General features: G+C 37.9%; 1 protein-coding gene across 2 annotated transcripts in view; it reads left to right on the forward strand.

Moving 5' to 3' along the window:
- The window catches only part of LOC105221885 (uncharacterized), a 69,969-nt gene that overhangs the window by 34,789 nt on the left and 14,827 nt on the right, over positions 1 to 20,353 (forward strand). For both annotated transcript variants that reach the window (XM_011199024.4, XM_049455182.1), the window contains exon 3: positions 19,989 to 20,082. In XM_011199024.4, the coding sequence (XP_011197326.2) occupies positions 19,989 to 20,082 (94 nt within the window). The remainder of the gene's footprint in view (positions 1 to 19,988; positions 20,083 to 20,353) is intronic.

The following is a 20,353-nucleotide window of genomic DNA, read 5'->3' on the forward strand; positions in this document are numbered from 1 at the left end:
AGTGTGATCGTTCTACAACTTCAGCTAGTAACGAATGGTGACTTTATATTTAATATCGAAAAGTTTTCACATCTTTCCTCATTTCCGAATTGGGGAACATCTAAAATTGTATTAGAGATCGACTTAACTTAAGCTCTTCTCTACTTGTTGAATATACATATGCATATATAACAGTTGTTGCCACTAAATCTATACGTTGATTGTATAGCAAGTTGCCTGCAAATGTAGAACATATTCTCGTGCAGATGGTTTGCCTTTTAACGTTCCCTTGCTGGCAATCATCGGGCACTTCATCTCATAACGCAATTTATGCACCACAATATATCATGCGGAAATGTTCTGTTTATCTGCTACAAGTCATATAACATATGTGTGTGCATATAACATATATGTGTGCAATCGCTACTGCTTCTTTGCTCACCGCTATTTGCTTTTACCGGTTTCAAAGCATGCTTTGAAAATATAAAATAAAAAAAAACATTTGGATCACTTTTTATGTGAATATTTTTTTATGAAAATATATTTGAAAGTTCAAGAGAAAACAAGGTGAAGAGCAACAAATTATTATTCATCAAGTTCTCAAACGGTGCAAGTCATTTACATACGAGTACATATGTGTCTTGATTGCGCCCGCAAAGAACATAAATAGCCGTTTCGTATACATAAGTATATAACTGTACTTATAAGTATATCTCCATATTGGTGATTTATATTATATGTAGCTATCGGATTTCTGTGCCAACTGCATTAATGTACATACATACTTTTGTAAGCAATGTTTACTTAAAAACTTTTATATGCTAAATTCTACGTTAGTTGCAGTAAATCTTTATAATAAACATAAATTTTGCAAGATATACGAAAAAACGTTAACTTGGGCAGCATCGAAGCTATAACACCCTTCACAGGTGTATTTTTTCATACATATAGCACAAATGTACTTGTATATAAAAACAAGTTTCTCTTCATTTTGATCGTTTAGTTCAACTATAGGGTGATTTATTTCGAGGTTGCCTACTTTTTTTTTTAAAGAAAAAACCACAGAAATTACAAATATAAAGGGGGATTTTTTTTAAATATTATCTATTTCAAATGTTGACCGCAGCTAAGTCTCAAATGGTCCACCTGTTGAGCCCAAATTTCGATGACTCGATCAATCATTTCGAATGGTAACTGGCAATTGACTTGCGTGATGTTTTGCTCTAAGGCCTGAATCGAAGCGGAATTGTCCGCATAGACTTTTACATATCTACTCAGGGAGAAGTCTTATTGTGTGATATCACACTATCTTGGTGGCTAATCGACCCACCCAAAGCGTGAAATTATTTGCTCACCGAAGTGTTCTCTCAATAAATCTATTGATTAATGCGATGTGTGCGAAGTGGTGCCGTCTTGTTGAAATCAAATGTCGCCAGGTCAAGAGCTTCAATTTCAGATATCATATAGTCGTAGCGCAATAATGGCCGGCATTGACGGTTACGTTTTCACCGGCATCATTTTTGAAGTTTGACACGACTCACACATCACGATCTATCAAAAAAAGGGTAATGAAAAAAGTACCTTTATAAGGATCACCCGTTAAAAAATTGTTTCATACAAGAACTTGATTTTGATCGATCAGTTTGTTAGCCTAGCGTGATTGGCACTAATTTATTTGGGTATTTTATCGTTGTATCTTACAATAATTAATACGAAGACATATTTTCAAATGAAAAAGTTTTTTATACTTAATTTTGATCGTTCAGTTTGAATGACAGCTGTATGTTATAAGGGTCCAAAATCTTAAAAGCTGAGGGACAAGTTCGAACATATATAGACGGATATGGCTATAGCTCTAAGCTCGACTGAGCTCGTCATGCTAATCATTTATATATACTCCTTATAGGGTCTCCGAATATATATTCAAGATATAGTGAATATACAATATTAATTAAAAATATCGAATATGTTGTAAAAAAATTGAATTGAACAAATAATTGTGATCGAAACAATACAAATTTGTTTCCAACTATTTTTTTTTCGTCCTCAAAATCGTATATGTAGTTAGGTCAATAAGCCACGCATAGATCAGTTTTGGTCCTTTGCGATACCAGATGGAGTTCAGTTGTTAAGTCCAAGAGGAATAGTCATCCTTCAGCATGCCTACGCTTAACGCGGATTTGAACGGACTCTGCGGCCTAACTATCAACACCTCTTCCAATGCATCATACCGTAGGGATCCCAGATGCTTACAGCGTAGTCTTGCCAATACGAGACAAGTGCACAAGAGATGTTTCCCTGGTGCCCTGTTCTAGACATTTCCTGTAGTCTTTTCGTTCTGTCAGCCCCATTCTGCGACCGTTTATCGGCCACCAGACAGTGACCAGTTAGATCATGTTCCTACTGTCTCTTCTATCGAATGCTAATTAAAATTTTGCGTGCTTCCGATCAACCGTTTTGCACATGACTTTTGCAGATTTGCACCAAAGTAGCTCGGTTTATTGGGTTTTGATTTTCTTTACCATAGTTCGTCGAAATCGAATCCGCTTCTCTCCAACGCTTGGCGAATTGAACGAACTGTGCCAGATGTTCAAACAAACGCTAACTTGTCTTCAGACAGAGAAATTCTGTTTTTTGCGTAAACAACCTTTAGTTTATAAATTACTGTAACTGGTTTTAAACCTTTACAAATATGATACAAGAAGTAAAAGAAATTTTTATTTTCCTTAGTCATTTTAACCATTCACAATAGTAAAACTGACCTAAACTAGTAAAACTGAGCGAAACAAAGCTTGGTAGCACTGAAGGCAGCGGTTGTACCACTTTAAAGAGCTATCCGCATACTCTCTAGTACGAATTTAACTCATTAACTTTGTTGTTGTTTTTACATGTAATTTTCTTTACAAGAGAGCAGAAGCGAGTAGAAAAATGGCGAATCGAAGACAGCATACTTTTCCTTTTAAATTTTTTTTAGTTTTTACCAAAATTTGGGTCTACGTAAATGTTTCGAAATAGTATGATGGGTGACGTTAGCTTATTGCACACTTTTATATAATTTAAAAAGGCCCCTCTTGCCGTTCAAATGCTTTATTTTCCATTTTATGCAAATGTGTTCGTTCCGTGCATTGAATGCACAGTAGTCGGTGCTAAGTGGGAAATGCGAGTTAGTGAAGCTATGGACTTGAAAGTTTCAGAATGCTTTAAAATAAATATACCATATGTGGCAAGTACAATTTCGTTGAAATAACAATACTTCAAAAGCCCTTTTATGAGAAAATCCTTAATATTTACAATTTAATAATCGGAAATCTTTTAATATTAATATTATGTTCAGAAAGACTCCTTGATTTGAGCAGGATGGAACGGAACTAGTGCTTGAATTGCAAACATTGCACTACCCAACAATTCTGAAGGAAAAAAATGACTGTAAACTAGTGTTATTAAAGACTGACAATAACAACAGGAGAATATTAAGATTTTTATATATAAAACGAAACAAATTCAAAGCAAAACTGAACTGAAATTTAATCAAAAATTAATATTAATTTAAAGCTTCCAAAAATATTTTAGTTAATTTTAATAATTTTGAATTTGTACCTCCGCATCTTCATTCTTTTGAAGTAATTGGATCAATTCAGACATGAAGTTCGCACATATTCTCTATTTTTTATCTTAAAATTGGTCACTGTGCCCGGCATCCCCGCCGAACTCCAAAACTCGCACATACATACATAAGTATAAGTAGAGCGCCTTTGTTTTCCTTTCGTCTGAGCTTGGCATTTACTCGTTCCACTTTTCTAATGCAAATTCCAATTACTAATTCGTGTTGCAAAGTGAAAATAAATAACAAAATTTTACCGGCAAAATACCAAGAACGACCAAAAATGTACAAATGCCTGCGTATACATGCATACATCTATTTTCCATGAGCGCCGACGTATTAAAGTCAATCCTTTGCGGTCTTAAATACAAACAAATGCCTGCGTTTAGACATTTACGGGTACACACACATAAAACACATGTGTAGCAAATTGTTGCTGACTTGACATTTATATTCGCGGATTCATTTTGGTTTGTAAACTAAGCCAGCATCTGTACGTATCTAAATATGTGTGTATACATACATATATGCAAGAATTGGGTGTCGTGGCGTATGAGTAATATTTGTGCGACACACATGACCGTGCATTTGTATTAAACGCGCTTACTTTTTATTTATCGTTATTTGCTTTTGCTTGTTACACCTGCGACATGGAATATTTGTGAGAATGCAAAACTTTTTTAAATTTCCTTTTGTTTCCTGTAAAGAGCGGAATTGAAAATATGAATAATATTTAGAGTATAGAGACTTTTTATACTCTGAACAGGGTATATTAAGTTTGTCACCCAGAAGGAAGCGTCGGAGATCCTATAAAGTATATATATAAATGATCAGTATGTTAAGCTGAGTCGATTTAGCCATATCCGCTGTATATATACGAACTAGTTTCTCAGTTTTGAAGTTTTTAAATTGTGCAAACGTCATTTTCCCATCAAGAAGTTGCTCATTTGTCGGAACTGCCGATATCGGACCACTATATCATATAGCTGTAATACAAACTGAACGTTCGGAATCAAATGCTTGCATGGGAAACTTCCTCTTTTGACGATATATCTTCACAAAATTTGGTGTGAGTTATTGTTCATAGAAATAATGTTATATCGGAAGAAATTGTTCATATCGGACTACCATAGCATATAGCTTCCATACAAACTGAACACATAGTTACTAAAAGAAATGCATCTGTGAACGGTATATTAGCTTCGGTGCAGCCGAAGTTAATGTTTTTTCTTGTTTCGACTAAAGAAGAACTGATCTTTTGATGATTGGTTGTGATTGTGTGATTATGTATGAAACCAAAAGAAAAACTGTTTTCGGGCAAATCTTATTACTTACCTAATCTCTCTGTGTAATTGTATAGCCACCAAGTTATATAAGCTGTAAAACAGGGCTACGATTTTTTCATAATGTGAACTTTGGGATTAAATTATGGGTAACATACATTACTTTAAGGGGTTGTTTGGATTTCCTCGGGTAAAAACAGCTTTTTTCAAGATTTTTTTCTTCGTATAAAGAAAAGAAATATTTTATTAAATTTTTTATTGTTACACACATTTAATCTTAACCAAAAAATTCTGAAATTTTTGAAAAAAATATGTTAAACTCGGTCATTGCAATGAAATATTCTAGAAGTGTTGTAGACAATAAAAAATATCGATTTTTCGAAACCCTTAAACCCATTTAATGCCTCAAATAATGCATTTGCTACAGCTACCGAAAGTTTCCTTATACCCCAGAGTCGAACACTTTTCCAACAGGATGTTACGGCGAAAATCGTGAAAAAATTAATTGAATTTTTTTTTGTGCGTCATGTACGATTTGAGTTCAAAGAAAATTAGTAGAGCCAATTATACGGAAGTTGTCACTATGCTAATGCGCCAATAGGCGCGAATGCATTGTAAGAGCGAATGGAAAATCGTCTGATTTTTTTTTTGCAAAAATTAGTATTTTGCATAGCTAAACGAAAAATCTAACGACTTCCAATAAGATATCAGTCAAAATAATCTTTTGAATTGTAATTTTTATTGTTTGCTTTAATACTTAGCTCAAATAGATGTTTACGTTGAATGTACTAGAACCAAAGAACTTTTTATCAAAGAATTCAAAAACAAAATTTTTGTTGTAAACCCTCATATGTGTATGCTTGGTCCTGTGCGTTGCGAGTTCATTTCTCGAAATTGCAGTTTGCTCCTTGGCACACTTCATCGCGCGATGACTGATGCCTTAATTGCTTGTGACAAAAAAATTTTGAAAGTAAGCAGCTGTGGAATTTGATTTGTCTTATCATTTTAAAATTTAAAGTGCTTTCTTCGCTTTGCGCAATGGCGTTTACGTTATTATGAATGCCATTTGAAGATTATTTACAGCAAAAGTTTTAATGATGAGCTTGAGCTTCCTTTTTGACGTTTGGGTAAACGGAGAAGTACACAAATATACATATTGTTACAAAAAGTAGTATTAAGTTGTATTTGTATTACTATATGCATCCCTGATTATGAACAATAGCTGTAGGTATATGGAATAGCATTTGTAGACATCTGGCGCCACACTGTCTGCTCGTCTAGTTAAACAATTGCCGCGACTGTCTGCTTGCGTCTGGCGCCGTATAGCCGTATGTTCTGGTAATTTCCAGACGCGATATTCTAGAAGGACACGTCGGCATCAGCGAGAAATGCGTGGCTATAGCCGTATGTTCTGGTAATTTCCAGACGCGATATTCTAGAAGGACACGTCGGCATCAGCGAGACGTGCGTGGCTATATAAGCCGTGGCAGCGCCAACGTAATCAATCAGTGCTAAGAGTAAACTGCTATAGTGTAGACGAGTTGTGAAATAAAGAGTTGTTGAATTAAATTAAACAGTGTTGATTTTATTTGTCAATCCAGAGATACGAACCTAACAAAGTAAACTAGCAAGAGTAAATTCGTAACAATTGGTGTCAGAAGTGGGATTGTCAAATAATCCAAATTCAAGATGGTTAAATTCGGAGAATTGAGAATTCAGCAATTAAAAAAGGAACTGGAGGAGCGTAATTTGCCGATAAGCGGGCAAAAGGCGGATCTGCAGGCACGATTACGTGAAGCAATGGAAGCGGATGGAATTAATGTGGACGAGTTCGAATTTGTTGGGCCAGAAACTTCTACAAAGGTAGAAGAGAAAGTAGAAGAACAACGAACATCATCAAGTGTAGACATGAACACGTTGTTAGTGGCTATTAAGCAAATGGCAGAAAATGCAGTGCAAACAGAAAATCGTCTGGCACAGCAAATAGCTGAAAATACATCGCAGTTAAAGTCTTGCCTTACACAACAAATGACTGAAAATAATACGCAGTTAGAAAAGCGTTTGGTACAACAGATTACAGAAAATAATACACAAGTGCAAGAGAAATTTTCAAAATTTGAAGACGAATTAAGCACAATAAAAAATGACGAAGAAAATTTAAGATCAGAATTTCTTCAACTGAGTAATCGTATGCGAGAACTGCAACTGCATGGCCCTGCACCATCAACAAATAATCCAAGATTGAAGGCACCCACATTCGATGGAAGTATTCCATTTCAAATTTTCAAACTTCAGTTTGAAAAGACAGCAATGGCCAATAACTGGAATGCAGCGGACAAAGTGGCGTCCTTGTTTGTATCATTGAAAGGGCCTGCGGCAGAAATCCTTCAGACTATTCCAGACTGTGAACGGGACAACTATGAGGCATTGATGAGTGCGATAGAAAGACGATATGGTAGTGAGCACCGGAAACAAATATACCAGATCGAACTGCAAAATAGGGGTCAGAAAATGAACGAGTCATTGCAAGAGTTCGCAACTGAAATAGAACGACTGGCTCATTTGGCAAATGCAGATGCACCTGTGGATTACATTGAGAGGGTAAAAATTCAATGTTTCATAAATGGAATTCGTGATGTGGACACCAAACGCGCCACATATGCATTGCCAAAAAGAACGTTTGCTGAAACGGTTTCGCACGCCCTCACACAGGAAACAGCTTCCCTACTAAGTAAACCAGCACACAAGGTACAAAGGGTTGAAATGGAACAACCGGCGCTGATGGAAGAAATATTGAAGACTCTGAAGACAATTGCTGCACCGCGAGTAAATACAACAGGAAGATGTTTCAACTGTGGAAAAGCGGGTCACTTTGCCCGAAATTGCAATATAAAAGTAAACCCATCAAAACGGAAACAACCAACAGATAATGAGGACGAAGCATCCACATCTCACAAGTCGTTAAACTAAAACGGAACAGTTCAAAGGGGCGTGAGCTGGTTCCCACAACTATTTGCCCCGCCATCTCGATATCACAAATAGGTCGCCATGACAACAATCTTACTATCAACGGCATCGTAAATGGACGACTGTCAACGCTTACTTTGGATACTGGTGCCACACATTCAATTATCCGACCGGATGTGGTAAGAGGAACGGTTGAACCATTAGTCGGTTGCAAGCTTCGAACGGCCACCGGGGAGGAAGCAGCTGTCGCGGGAAAAGTGTTTTGCAAAGTGATGATTGGTACCCTGGAAGTTAATCACACCTTCATCGTAGCAGAAATCACGGATGAAATTATAATGGGAGTAGATTTCATGATTGATCACGGGGTTACTTTGGATTTAAACAAGCAAATGCTGTTTTGCCAGAACATGGAGATGCCTATAAACACCGGATATGTGACCAACGTTGAAAGTAAGAGGGTGATTGTTGATGATAATCAGAGTATTCCACCAAAATCTGAGGCGATTGTATGGGCTAAAGTGAATGGAGGAGGTGGGACTGAAGAGTTGTGGATTGTGGAACCAACAAAAATAGATACACCCATATTGGTAGGAAGAACGCTTGTGAAAACTAGAGAAGACGCCACCATTCCGGTGAGAGTAGTGAATGAATTCAACACGCCTATAAGGCTGAAGAAAGGAGCAGTAATTGGACAGTGCCAGAATATAAGTGCAATAGCACGATGCGAACGGTCACAACAGAAGCCTACTATTGAGCCACAGCAGATAAGTCCTACACTCCTAAATAATTTGCTGAACGAACTGCATGGAAATGAAAAATTAAAAGCAGAAAAACTATTAGAAAAATACGCATCCATATTTGCAAACGAAGGAAACACAGGAAGAACCGGCATTGTCAAACATCGCATAAATACTGGAGACGCTAAACCAATCCGACAAGCTCCGCGTAGGGTTCCACTAGCAAAACGTGAGGATGCTAACAAAATTATTGAAGACATGCACAAAAACGGTGTAATCGAACCTTCAATAAGTCCATGGAGCTCACCTATCGTCTTAGTTAAAAAGAAAGATGGTAGCACCCGTTTCTGCGTAGATTATAGGAAGTTGAATGATGTCACAAAGAAAGACAGTTATCCTCTACCAAGAATCGACGATACATTAGACACCTTGTCTGGAGCGAAATGGTTTTCTACATTAGATCTACAAAGTGGATATTGGCAAGTCGAGATTGATGAATGTGACCGTGAAAAGACCGCTTTCAGTATGGGCGACGGGTTATGGGAATTCTCTGTGATGCCATTTGGGTTATGTAATGCGCCTGCAACGTTCGAGCGACTGATGGAACATGTGTTAAAAGGACTCAACTGGAAGACATGTTTGGTGTACCTTGATGACATTATCATCATGGGAAAAAGTTTTGATGATCATCTGAAAAATCTAGAGGAAGTCTTTCAGCGAATAGCATCAGCCGGATTACGCTTGAATCCCAAAAAGTGTTCATTATGGAAGAAGCAGGTCACATATCTCGGACATAAAGTGTCAACTGAGGGAATTCACACCGAGGAAGGAAAAATAAAAGCAGTGAAAGATTGGCCTCGACCCACCAACATTCATGAACTCCGCAGCTTCCTCGGCTTATGCACGTATTACCGCCGTTTTATACCTGGATTTGCAAACGTGGCTAGAAGTTTACATGATTTAACAAAGAAGAATCGCCCGTTTGTATGGCAGTTGGAACAAGAAAAAGCGTTTGAGCAGCTTAAGGAACTACTTTGTACGGCGCCGATGTTGGCTTATCCAATACCTGGAAAGAAATTCATCCTGGATACAGATGCGAGCGCTTATGGAATTGGAGGTGTCCTGTCTCAGCTCATCGACGGACAAGAAAGAGTAATTGGGTATTACAGCAGAGTGCTCGGGAAACCAGAGAAAAACTACTGTGTGACGCGAAAAGAACTACTAGCTGTGGTGGAATGTGTAAAACATTTCCACAAGTATTTGTATGGACAACGATTCTTGCTGAGGACTGATCATGCGGCATTAAAATGGTTATTACAGTTTAAGAATCCGGAAGGCCAAATTGCACGATGGATCGAAAGATTACAGAATTACGACTTCGAAACGGAACATCGAAAGGGGATTCACCACAAAAATGCGGATGCATTATCACGTCGCCCTTGTCCACTGGAATGTAAACATTGCTCCAAATCAGAAGGAAAAGAAGGTATAATCGACGTGCGATTACTGAATATAGAACCTGAAGATGATTGGACTCCTCACCGCATCAGAATCAATCAGCTGGAGGACCCTGATCTTGCAAAGCTGGTAATGGCCAAAGAAAATGGGGTACGACCACCAAAGGAACAAATAAGTAGCGAGAGTCCAACTGCAAAAGCATATTGGGCCCAATGGAACAGCATAAACCTCGTTAATGGATACCTTCATCGTACCTGGGAAAGCGAAGATGGCAAACATTCTCGTCTGCTGATCATAGTACCGAAGTCCATGATCCCAAAAGTATTGAAAGAATATCACAATGGACCTAGTGGAGGGCACCTTGGAATAACAAAAACTATAGAGAAGATTAAACAACGGTTCTACTGGATCGGTTGTCGAGATTCCATAGCAGAATGGATAAGTAATTGCGTAGAGTGCATGGCAGCTAAAGGTCCTAAAGCCAAAAGTCGCGGTAGGCTACAACAGTACAACGTGGGATCACCATTTGAACGAGTCGCAATGGATATTGCAGGTCCGTTCCCAACCAGTACGGCCGGAAACAAATATCTACTGGTTGTCATGGACTATTTCAGTAAATGGCCAGAAGTATATGCCTTACCAAACCAGGAAGCGAAGACAGTAGCCGAAGCGTTTGTAGAAAATTGGATAACAAGATTCGGAGTGCCCGTCGAATTACACTCAGATCAAGGCAGGAATTTCGAATCTTCCATTTTTCAAGAAGTCTGTACATTATTGGGCATCCACAAGACACGGACAACAGCGTTACACCCACAATCAGATGGGATGGTAGAGAGATTCAACCGAACGCTCGAAGAACATCTGCGGAAAATCGTTGATAAAGACCAACGGAATTGGGACAAGTGCATCCAGATGTTCCTGCTGGCGTATCGTTCAGCGAAGCACGAGACAACTGGTTACACGCCAGCAAAGATTATTTTCGGATCTGATCTGCGACTCCCTGCTGATCTTAAGTTTGGTACGAATCCTACAGCTGTAAGAAATGATGGAGATTATTGTTCTGCCTTAAAGGAAGAAATGAATGAATTGCATCTAATGGTAAGACAGCATACGCATCTGATGAGCAATAAGATGAAGGACCGGTTCGATCAAGCGGCAAATTCAAAAGGTTTTGAAGAAGGTGATCTGGTCCTGTTGTACAATCCACTTCGAAAGAAAGGCTTGTCCCCGAAATTGCAGACAGCCTGGGAAGGACCCTATATGGTGATGAAACGACTTAATGACGTGGTATACCGCATACAAAGAAATGGGAAAGCACGATGTAAAATGAAAGTAGTACATTTGGAGAGGCTCGCTCCATTTGGTTCAAGAGGATTTGTGCCTAATCGGGACGATTAGGCTTTAGTGGAGGGCAGTGTTACAAAAAGTAGTATTAAGTTGTATTTGTATTACTATATGCATCCCTGATTATGAACAATAGCTGTAGGTATATGGAATAGCATTTGTAGACATCTGGCGCCACACTGTCTGCTCGTCTAGTTAAACAATTGCCGCGACTGTCTGCTTGCGTCTGGCGCCGTATAGCCGTATGTTCTGGTAATTTCCAGACGCGATATTCTAGAAGGACACGTCGGCATCAGCGAGAAATGCGTGGCTATAGCCGTATGTTCTGGTAATTTCCAGACGCGATATTCTAGAAGGACACGTCGGCATCAGCGAGACGTGCGTGGCTATATAAGCCGTGGCAGCGCCAACGTAATCAATCAGTGCTAAGAGTAAACTGCTATAGTGTAGACGAGTTGTGAAATAAAGAGTTGTTGAATTAAATTAAACAGTGTTGATTTTATTTGTCAATCCAGAGATACGAACCTAACAAAGTAAACTAGCAAGAGTAAATTCGTAACAATATGTATACTCGTATATGTGTATATAAGCACATATAGTTACATAAGTATGAGTTTTGTCACTGATATTTATGAATGCACTTCAGACCGTACAATGTAAAATTATATCGACTTTTTGTTTGTAAATGGTGTTTACACCCCTGTAACTTGTTGCTTAGAACGTAACGGCTATTGGTAACACCTAAGACTAAATGAGTAACATAATAACATCGATCAGATGACGTGAAGGACTGATTTCCTGATGTAGCTATCTCCGCTCTACCAACTACCCATCTGTTCTTTCGTCGAGTTTTGTATTGCAAATGGGCTGAGTTCAACTATTGTTTCCCTCAATAATCTGAACTGAAAAGCTTCATTCATTTAGCTACATTTATCTTCGCCAAAATGTAAGATATCTTAACGAAATTAAGTAAATGCATTACCTTGGACATATCGAAATCTGACGTTAAAAATAGAATTGTGCATTCATTTTATATTTTCATTATTTGAGTTCTAGCGTAAGTTATTATATGTGAGATATTTTGGTTAGTTAGTTGAAAAGTGACTGGTGACCTGAAAGCAAGCGGTTGCACTAAAGCAGTGTTGTCCAACGTGACTGTGTGCACGTTATGCTTGTGTTGGTTATTCTAGCGTCAACTGATCGCAAAGTTCTGCTTTGCTTGCCTACGAAGTTGAATACAGTAGCACAATCGTGGTTTCACAGACACTTGTCGCGACATGTTGGTGTGAGGTGTCTGGCACTGTCCGTGCGCTATTGTGCGCATAGGCCGTGGACAACGCTGGACTAAAGCCATCATCAGGGCGATTACGTCTTAACCAACAAGGCATGTATTTCATAAACAGCCTGATTTTTTCCATCCCAGATGTTCCATGTGCATTGCCCGTAGACATCATCGGAAGGTGTATTGCTGCGAAAATTACCATCAGACTCAGAGAGTCTGGATTCCTAAAGAACACGTTTCTGACTCACCCACTTTGACTTCATACCGAATTACTTGAATCATGGAGTCGCCAAGCCGAACTCTGGCGGCTTCTTCTCTACTCATCTACTGGCGAGGGAGTTGTAGGTGAGAAGAAACTGTTGGAGGAGAGGAGAAGTGAGCTTCTTTACGGATGGGGCAAAGCTTGTGACAAGGTTGGTGAAGGGGTTTACTGTCAGGAGCTCTCTATAAACCCAGCTTCAGACTCTCTGACTATTGCAGTGTCTTCCTGGTCGAGGTTGCAGCCTTTAAGGTAGCGGTAGATTTAATACTCCGGAGTACAGCCTCTTTCAGAGAAGTGATCATCCACTCAGATAGAAAGGCGGCACTGGCCTTGAACGTACAGGGCTGGTCAAATAGTGCCTAACTTCGCTATCAATAGCAACGATTGTCTTTGTGATAAGACTGGTATGGGTGCCAGGCCGTACATGCGTTGTCGCAAAAGCCTTGTAGCCCAAAATCGATGTATTAGCGTCCACACAGTAAGGCTGAGAATTCTACCATACGCCATCTGCAAAAGCTGTGTGATACTTAAATTCTTTACTAAAAAAAAGAGCCGGCAACAACTCAGCACTTCCTTCTTGACTTGCGTTCGGGATGTCAGGACTTAAACACTTGAGAGCGCATACATTCAGACATCCCACTGAGCTGGTGGGAATGGAAATTAAACGCCTGAGCAAGTTTATATTGGATATTAAGCGTTTTGCTAATTTATAAGCTCGAAAATAGGAGTTATTTTTTCTATGGCCTCTCAAAGGACTATATGGACTACTACCACGATCTTTGATCAGCCATTTAACCTAATCTAAACTAATCTGCTCGATGTTAAAAAGTCATTATAACATTGAGAACCATAGAAGAAATCCCATCTCAACCGAATAAACGCTAAAGGCCCCCACGCATGCTTTGCTTTCTGCCGACTCCACTTTACCATGTTGCTGAAGGTGGGATTTTAAATAAAGGTCAAATATTTTCGCGGCATCAAGTGAACACGCTACTTTAGGCATTATATGGTTTGGTGCTAAAAGCTTACTTCGACTTCATAAACGTTTCTATAAACCTCTTTTTATGGCTTGTAATAACCTTGCCTTATTCAACATTTATTTTTTATATGCCATTTATATTTGTTTTAACTGTTAATTGCCGAAATTTATCTGCAGGGTATAAAGTGCACATACATCCTAATTTTATTAAAAAATTTACAAACACTGTGGCTGTGTTGAAAACATAAATTTATGTGTTGATAATTCGAGCTCTCGCGTATACAAGTATGCATGTATGTATCCACTTACATATAAATGTATCATACATACAATATAAGTATATACAATATATGTATATATATAGAGTATGTTATTCATTTTTTGTCGGTGTATAATTGAAAATGAAGAAATTTAATTTGTACTAACTTTTATAGTTCGTTTGTTAGATACGTTTTGGAAACTTTGGCTTTTAATCATCAGTTGATTCCCATCGATACGACGGACCGACAAAGTATAGCTTTATTTGGATATTTTCGCTGAAATGGAAAGGCAATTTTAATGCGCGGCGAGTGCTTGTCACACTGTTTTGCGTCAAGTCGAAATCCAAGAGCTTTTTACCAATGCCCTAACTGAGTCACATAAAAAAAAAATGTTTCCTTGTTTTCAAAATTATTCAACGTTTAAGTACTGGCATAAATGTTGGCGCACCCTGTAAAAAAACGTACATATGTAGTTAAAATGAAATTGATTTTTATGAGCAAAATAATTGCATGGATAATTGAAATTTATAACAATTACAATAAATTGCACTAATTTATGTTGTGTCACCTGAGGAGGCAAACACAAAGCTAAAAAACAAATGTGCTCTCGTTTATGTGTGTATGTGTGCAAGTGTATCGCTGGAAGTGTTTTCATACATCCGCACATTTTAAAGTCCTTTGTTCAATGAAACAGACATTAAATTAAATGCGTTGACAACTGTGATAAATCATAAGGCATTGCGTCCGCTGTGTGCCATGCCGTGCTGTGTAGTGTTATGTGCCATGCAAAACCATTGTGCGAATGGATGAAGTTTGCATCCTTTGCTAATAACTTCGTTATTGTTATTTGAAAAAGTTGTTTAATCGGCAATTTTATGAAATGCGTGTACATGTCATAAAGTTTTTACTTCGTCGCTGTTCCTTGAAGGGAGGCGGGACGTTCAACTTTTCTTTCCTAGAGTACATTTTTCGTTTGCAGTTGTTGATATTTTAATTTTTTAATTTCTCAGACTCTTGCTCTTCCTAAGCTTTCCCCGGCGGGTTCTGTGTCGAATACTTTCAGAGTTGGAGTGTTTTTGTCCATTCGAACGGCAGGACTTGGCCAGCGTAGCCGATGTCAATGTCGTCGTATATCTCGTACAGCTCATCGTTCCATCGATTGCGGTATTCACTGTAGTCAATGTGCACAGGACCATAAATCTTCCGCAGAACCTTTCTCTCGGAAACAAGTAACGCCGACTCATCAGATGTTGTCATCGCCCAAGCCTCCGCAGCATATGGCTTGACGACGAGTGACTTCTAGAGTTTGGTCTTTGTTATTCCAGATAGGACTTTATTTCTCAATTGTCTACTCAGTTCGAAGTTGCACCTGCTAGCAAGAGTTGTTATGTCTTGAATTTCGAAGCTGACGTTGTTATTAGTGTTAATGGCTCCAAGATAAACGAAATTATCCACGTCCTCGAAGTCGTATGTACTCGTACATAGTGACGTGGGAGCTAAGTCGCGAGTGCGACGACTGTTTGTTTGATGACAGAGGATATCCCGTCTTATCCTCGTTCACTACCAGACCCATAAGCTAAGATTCTCCGAGAGCGGTTACTTTAATGGGTGTCTGTAATGCATTTTCCTCTCGCATGTAAGCTCGACACAATTATATAGCTGAAAGAAAAATTCGACATATTTTGGTCCGAAATCTGTCAAAAAAATATTGCTCTCAACCAACAAGGTAATAAAACATTTGCTGTCACTTGCGACAAAAAGTGGAATATTCTCTTAAGAGAAAGAAATGTTACGATATTATGCAAGGTTTATATAAAAAAGCTGAGAAAGTAGTATAAATTGCGCTACAATTAGCTTTTTGGCATACAAAAGCACAAAAATTAGCATAGCCGAAAGCGAATAACTACCGTATGCGCGCAGCAGACAGCTGTTAGTGTTCACATGTGATGCCACCACACTCGCCGGTACACAAAGCGATGTATGATGAATGTTTTGAATATGTACATACATACATATATGTATGTATATCTTCGTTGGTGAATTGGCACAACTTGCATACCTTTATGTACACATATTGCAGTGTCAGCACTATTTCTACTCAGCAGCTAAAATTTATTGCCGCAGCAAAATGGCGAGAAGGACAGCGGCGGCAGGACTTCTCACGGCGGCAGAAATACGCCAATGGAAATACTTTCTTTCATTCATGTATATATATACATGTCAGTAAATATGTGCGACTACTTTGTAAAGGAACGTGTGGCATGCAACTTCAGCTCATCGTTTTACTAATTTATATGCGCATATTAAATTGGACATAATTCTGTGGCACGCATGCACACTCATACTCACTACTGGTGCACCAATACCACGAAACACTCACTTCTTTGGTCTAAGCAATATGTCTTTAATTTAGTCGGCAAGAATGGCAACGCCTTAATTCCACTAGTGTGGCTGCATAAATTTTTTCGCTCGTATATTTTATCATAATGCATCGTCATGCTCGCATTGGAGATGACAATGTTAGGCCGAAAGTAGGTGTTGCCACAAATTTACTCACTTGCAAGTAGTAGCCGTGACTACCACACAGCAGCTTGTCGTCATTATCGAATTGACAGAGCAGTTACATCTTAAGGTGTTCTATGCTTCCCTACTTGCCTACAGACATACATATGTACTTACGTACTCCTAACAACGCGCTACAGGCGCTTGTAATTCTGATTAATGCGGAAATGTAAATGAAAGCAGTGACGTAAAAATCGCTACACTTTTCCAATTGAATTCCACATGAGCTCTTCTTTTCCAACGCTTTATTCCACCGCTAAAGTATGTTCTCCCTGGTGCATACTCACACATACCTAACGGTATACTCAAACGTTTTATTGCCACTTTTATTTCACTTGGTGGCTATAATCGGGTCTGCATGTCATTTGCTTTATTGCTTTCCGACGCTTACATTTTGACTCTTTATTTCATACACTCTCTAAGCCAGGCTGCTGTGCTTTTGGCCGGCAAGCAATATCTTCGTTGATTGTGAGTGAAATCAAACACTGATAAAGTTCTCGCTAGAATGCAGTATGAACTCGGTTTGTGCGTGGTAATGTGGGAGAAGGCAACTCATAAAAACAAGAAAGTAAAAAATAAATAAAAAATTTTAATATTTGTTCACGTCTTTGAAAAGTGGTATAAACTTCAATTACCAAATCTTATTGAAATGAAAAATGGAAATAGCGTAAATTAACCTTTAGGTTAGAGGAATCAACTGGGTTGATGAAGTAACATGAAAATTCTCTCTAAAGTGGAGTGAGAGCTAACTCTCTAATCAGAATTAAACTCACTGCGACCTGTGCTCTATTTTACCCTTTACTCTCATAAACTCATTATGCTAGCGATTAGCGCGGCAAGGCATTCCCCGCTCGAATTGGTGAATCTGAAGATACCGTGCATGCTCTTAATTTACAAATGTCTCCTAAATCTGCTGTGACCTAAAGAATTTCACAAATATTCCATTTTTTCCCGAAGAAATGATTTTTTTTCTTAAAAGTTTTAACCCTTTGTAACCTTTAAACAATAGTCAAGACAGCATTTGACTTGTCTGCTTTATTTTCGTACGGTACTCTGCCTATATGGTACATAGGGTTCTTCACCTAACAGCTTAGTAGCTTGAGAAAATAGGTATACCTAAATAATTTTTAATATTATATGTTTCTCGTCTATAATTTTTAATAACAATATCTTGCTTTTCTTGCATTATTTCTGTCTGCTCCTCAGTTTTAACAGCTAATTCAACTTACATACTTGTATAACCATTCTTCATGGCTGAGGAAGAGTTTCATCAATTTCACTGCCTCTATTGTACGTACTATACTATCTCATTCAACATTCCAGTTGTTAACGAATTCAATCTTTGCTGCCAAGATAACATCATACCTTGGTTGTTGCAATAGAACTGATGAAAATTCGTTATTATATTTGCTGGTTAAAGTACGACTACCCGATCCAATAAGGAAGATTTTTTACTTTAATGTTGGGTAATCGAAAATGTCTTTTCGTATTTCGAATCAAACTTCAACTTATTTTCTTATATACATACTATAATAAAATATGAATAATCAAATATGAATAATTTTGGTTGACCACTATTTGCCATTTTTCCGTTAGACACATTATTCCATCAGTGTATATCAAAATTTCGAAATTTTCAGAAAGAAAGCGAGCAAACCATTGTTGTGCTACTCGAACTGATACAGCATCGTCTCCGTAAACTTCACAAATTTCATTGGTGGCTTGCGTGGCATTCTTTCCTTTTTTATATAAAAATACCAAAATATAACGAATTTCTTCATTATTTTCACTCATTTTTGAACAGCTGTAACTTTTTTCAAGTTCCACGAATTTAATGTGATTGGTAGCACTGGAGATATACGACTGCAACAACATCTATTGACCAAATACGAAAAGTCACGAACACCTAGATGATATTACAATTGCTTAGGGGTAATAGTTGTCTTCGATTCGTCATTGATCTCTTTGCTATCTTCAAGTGCTACTCTTTTTTCAAAAACTTCTCGTGAAAGTAGCAACTAAGTTAAAGAGATGAATTCGGTACAAGAGAGTAGGGGGTTACTTTCGTAATGAGATGGCGTAACCGCTTTTTTCAATGCTACCAAATTTAGCTTTCCAGAACTTATATCATTTGTACTATTGGGATTGATTTAAAATACAATTTTGAAACAAAACATATTTGCTTATAGAAAATGTAAAGCATGGACGAGTTGTTAAAAATGTTAGTTGGATCGGCGAGAAGAATTTCTCCATTAAAGGTTGTAACACAACAGGGCTTACGAATTTTTCAATTAAAAAAATTTGCATTAAAAATTAGCTTATTAGCTTAATACCGTATTTGGGATTAAAGAATTAAAAAAAATCGAAATCTGAATGCAACACATTCTAGCTGTTCTAACACCTGGTTTAGCTTGTTCGGCTCGCTACTATCCAACGCTTGCTGAATAGGATGATATCGGTTCATTTTTGATGAATTCACGCACAGTTTCGATGGAATTTCCGGTGATCCCCGATTTTGGTTGGACCATATGTTGATGGTTGTTGATTTATGTACATATGTCCCTACGACCACTTTGAAAACGTTGAAACCACTCGTCCACTCTGCTACGAAATAGGCAATCATCGCCATAAACTTGTTTCATAAATTGAAACGTTTCGGTAAAAGTTTTTTGTTGGCTCTTTGTTCGAAGCCTGTTTACTTTGGAACACACCTTATAGTACTCCACTTGGATCACTCATTAGTAATGTTAGTGCCGACAAAGAGTTGTCTCCCTTGTTGCAGACAATGTTTCGGTTATGGACCTTGATAAGATATGTATATGTCTCATATGGGATGGACATGCTTTTTTTTCCTCATTCACTTTATGAAAATTTGGTTAGCTACTAACATACTAGGTCAAATATAAAAACTTCACCTGTAAAAGGGCGAAGCACAGCAAGAAAAAAACTTTATAATTTATATTCTTAAAATACCATACTATGTTTTTATAAATTGTTATGCAAGGTTGTTCTTTGTGACTAGCGAAATGCTCAGTCAATATAGAATTTATGCCATTTGTTTCCATTGAAGCCTTGTGAGCCTTTTTCCACGCTATGTCTAAATGCCAGGTAAAAGATAATAGAACAGCCTTGTATAGCAATTAAATACAACAACCGTTAAGTATATGTATACATAAGTGTGTGTGTAGAGACATACATATGTCTATTCTTTATGTTTGAAATCCTGCCTTGCAGTAATTTAATAATTTTTCATCGTATTTCGTTCTCTTTGCAGTTGAGCAGCGATACCAGTTCCAGTTCACGTAACAGCAGCGGTAAGGGGGTAAAGTTTCTGCTGCGAAAAAGCAAATCAAAACGAAGCGCCAAAGGTGAGTATTGTAAAAGTGAGCTGAAGTGCAAATTTAAATACCTCTCTCTCTACCTTGTTCTTACTGTGCAAGTATATATTTATGTGTGTTTGAAAGTGTATCAAAAGATAATTGCCGCAATTTAAAAAGTTTTAAGGTGCAACAGCAGAAGTCTAGCGCAAAATTGGCGCAAAAAAAGGCAATTGAAAGGATTGTACAAAATGAAAGACTTTATAATGCAGTAAAAGTAAAAGATGCATTTCATTTCAGCATTTAAGTATATAATTTGCAC

This window comes from Bactrocera dorsalis, chromosome 4, assembly GCF_023373825.1.
Source record: "Bactrocera dorsalis isolate Fly_Bdor chromosome 4, ASM2337382v1, whole genome shotgun sequence".
Taxonomy (NCBI): Eukaryota; Metazoa; Arthropoda; class Insecta; order Diptera; family Tephritidae; genus Bactrocera; species Bactrocera dorsalis.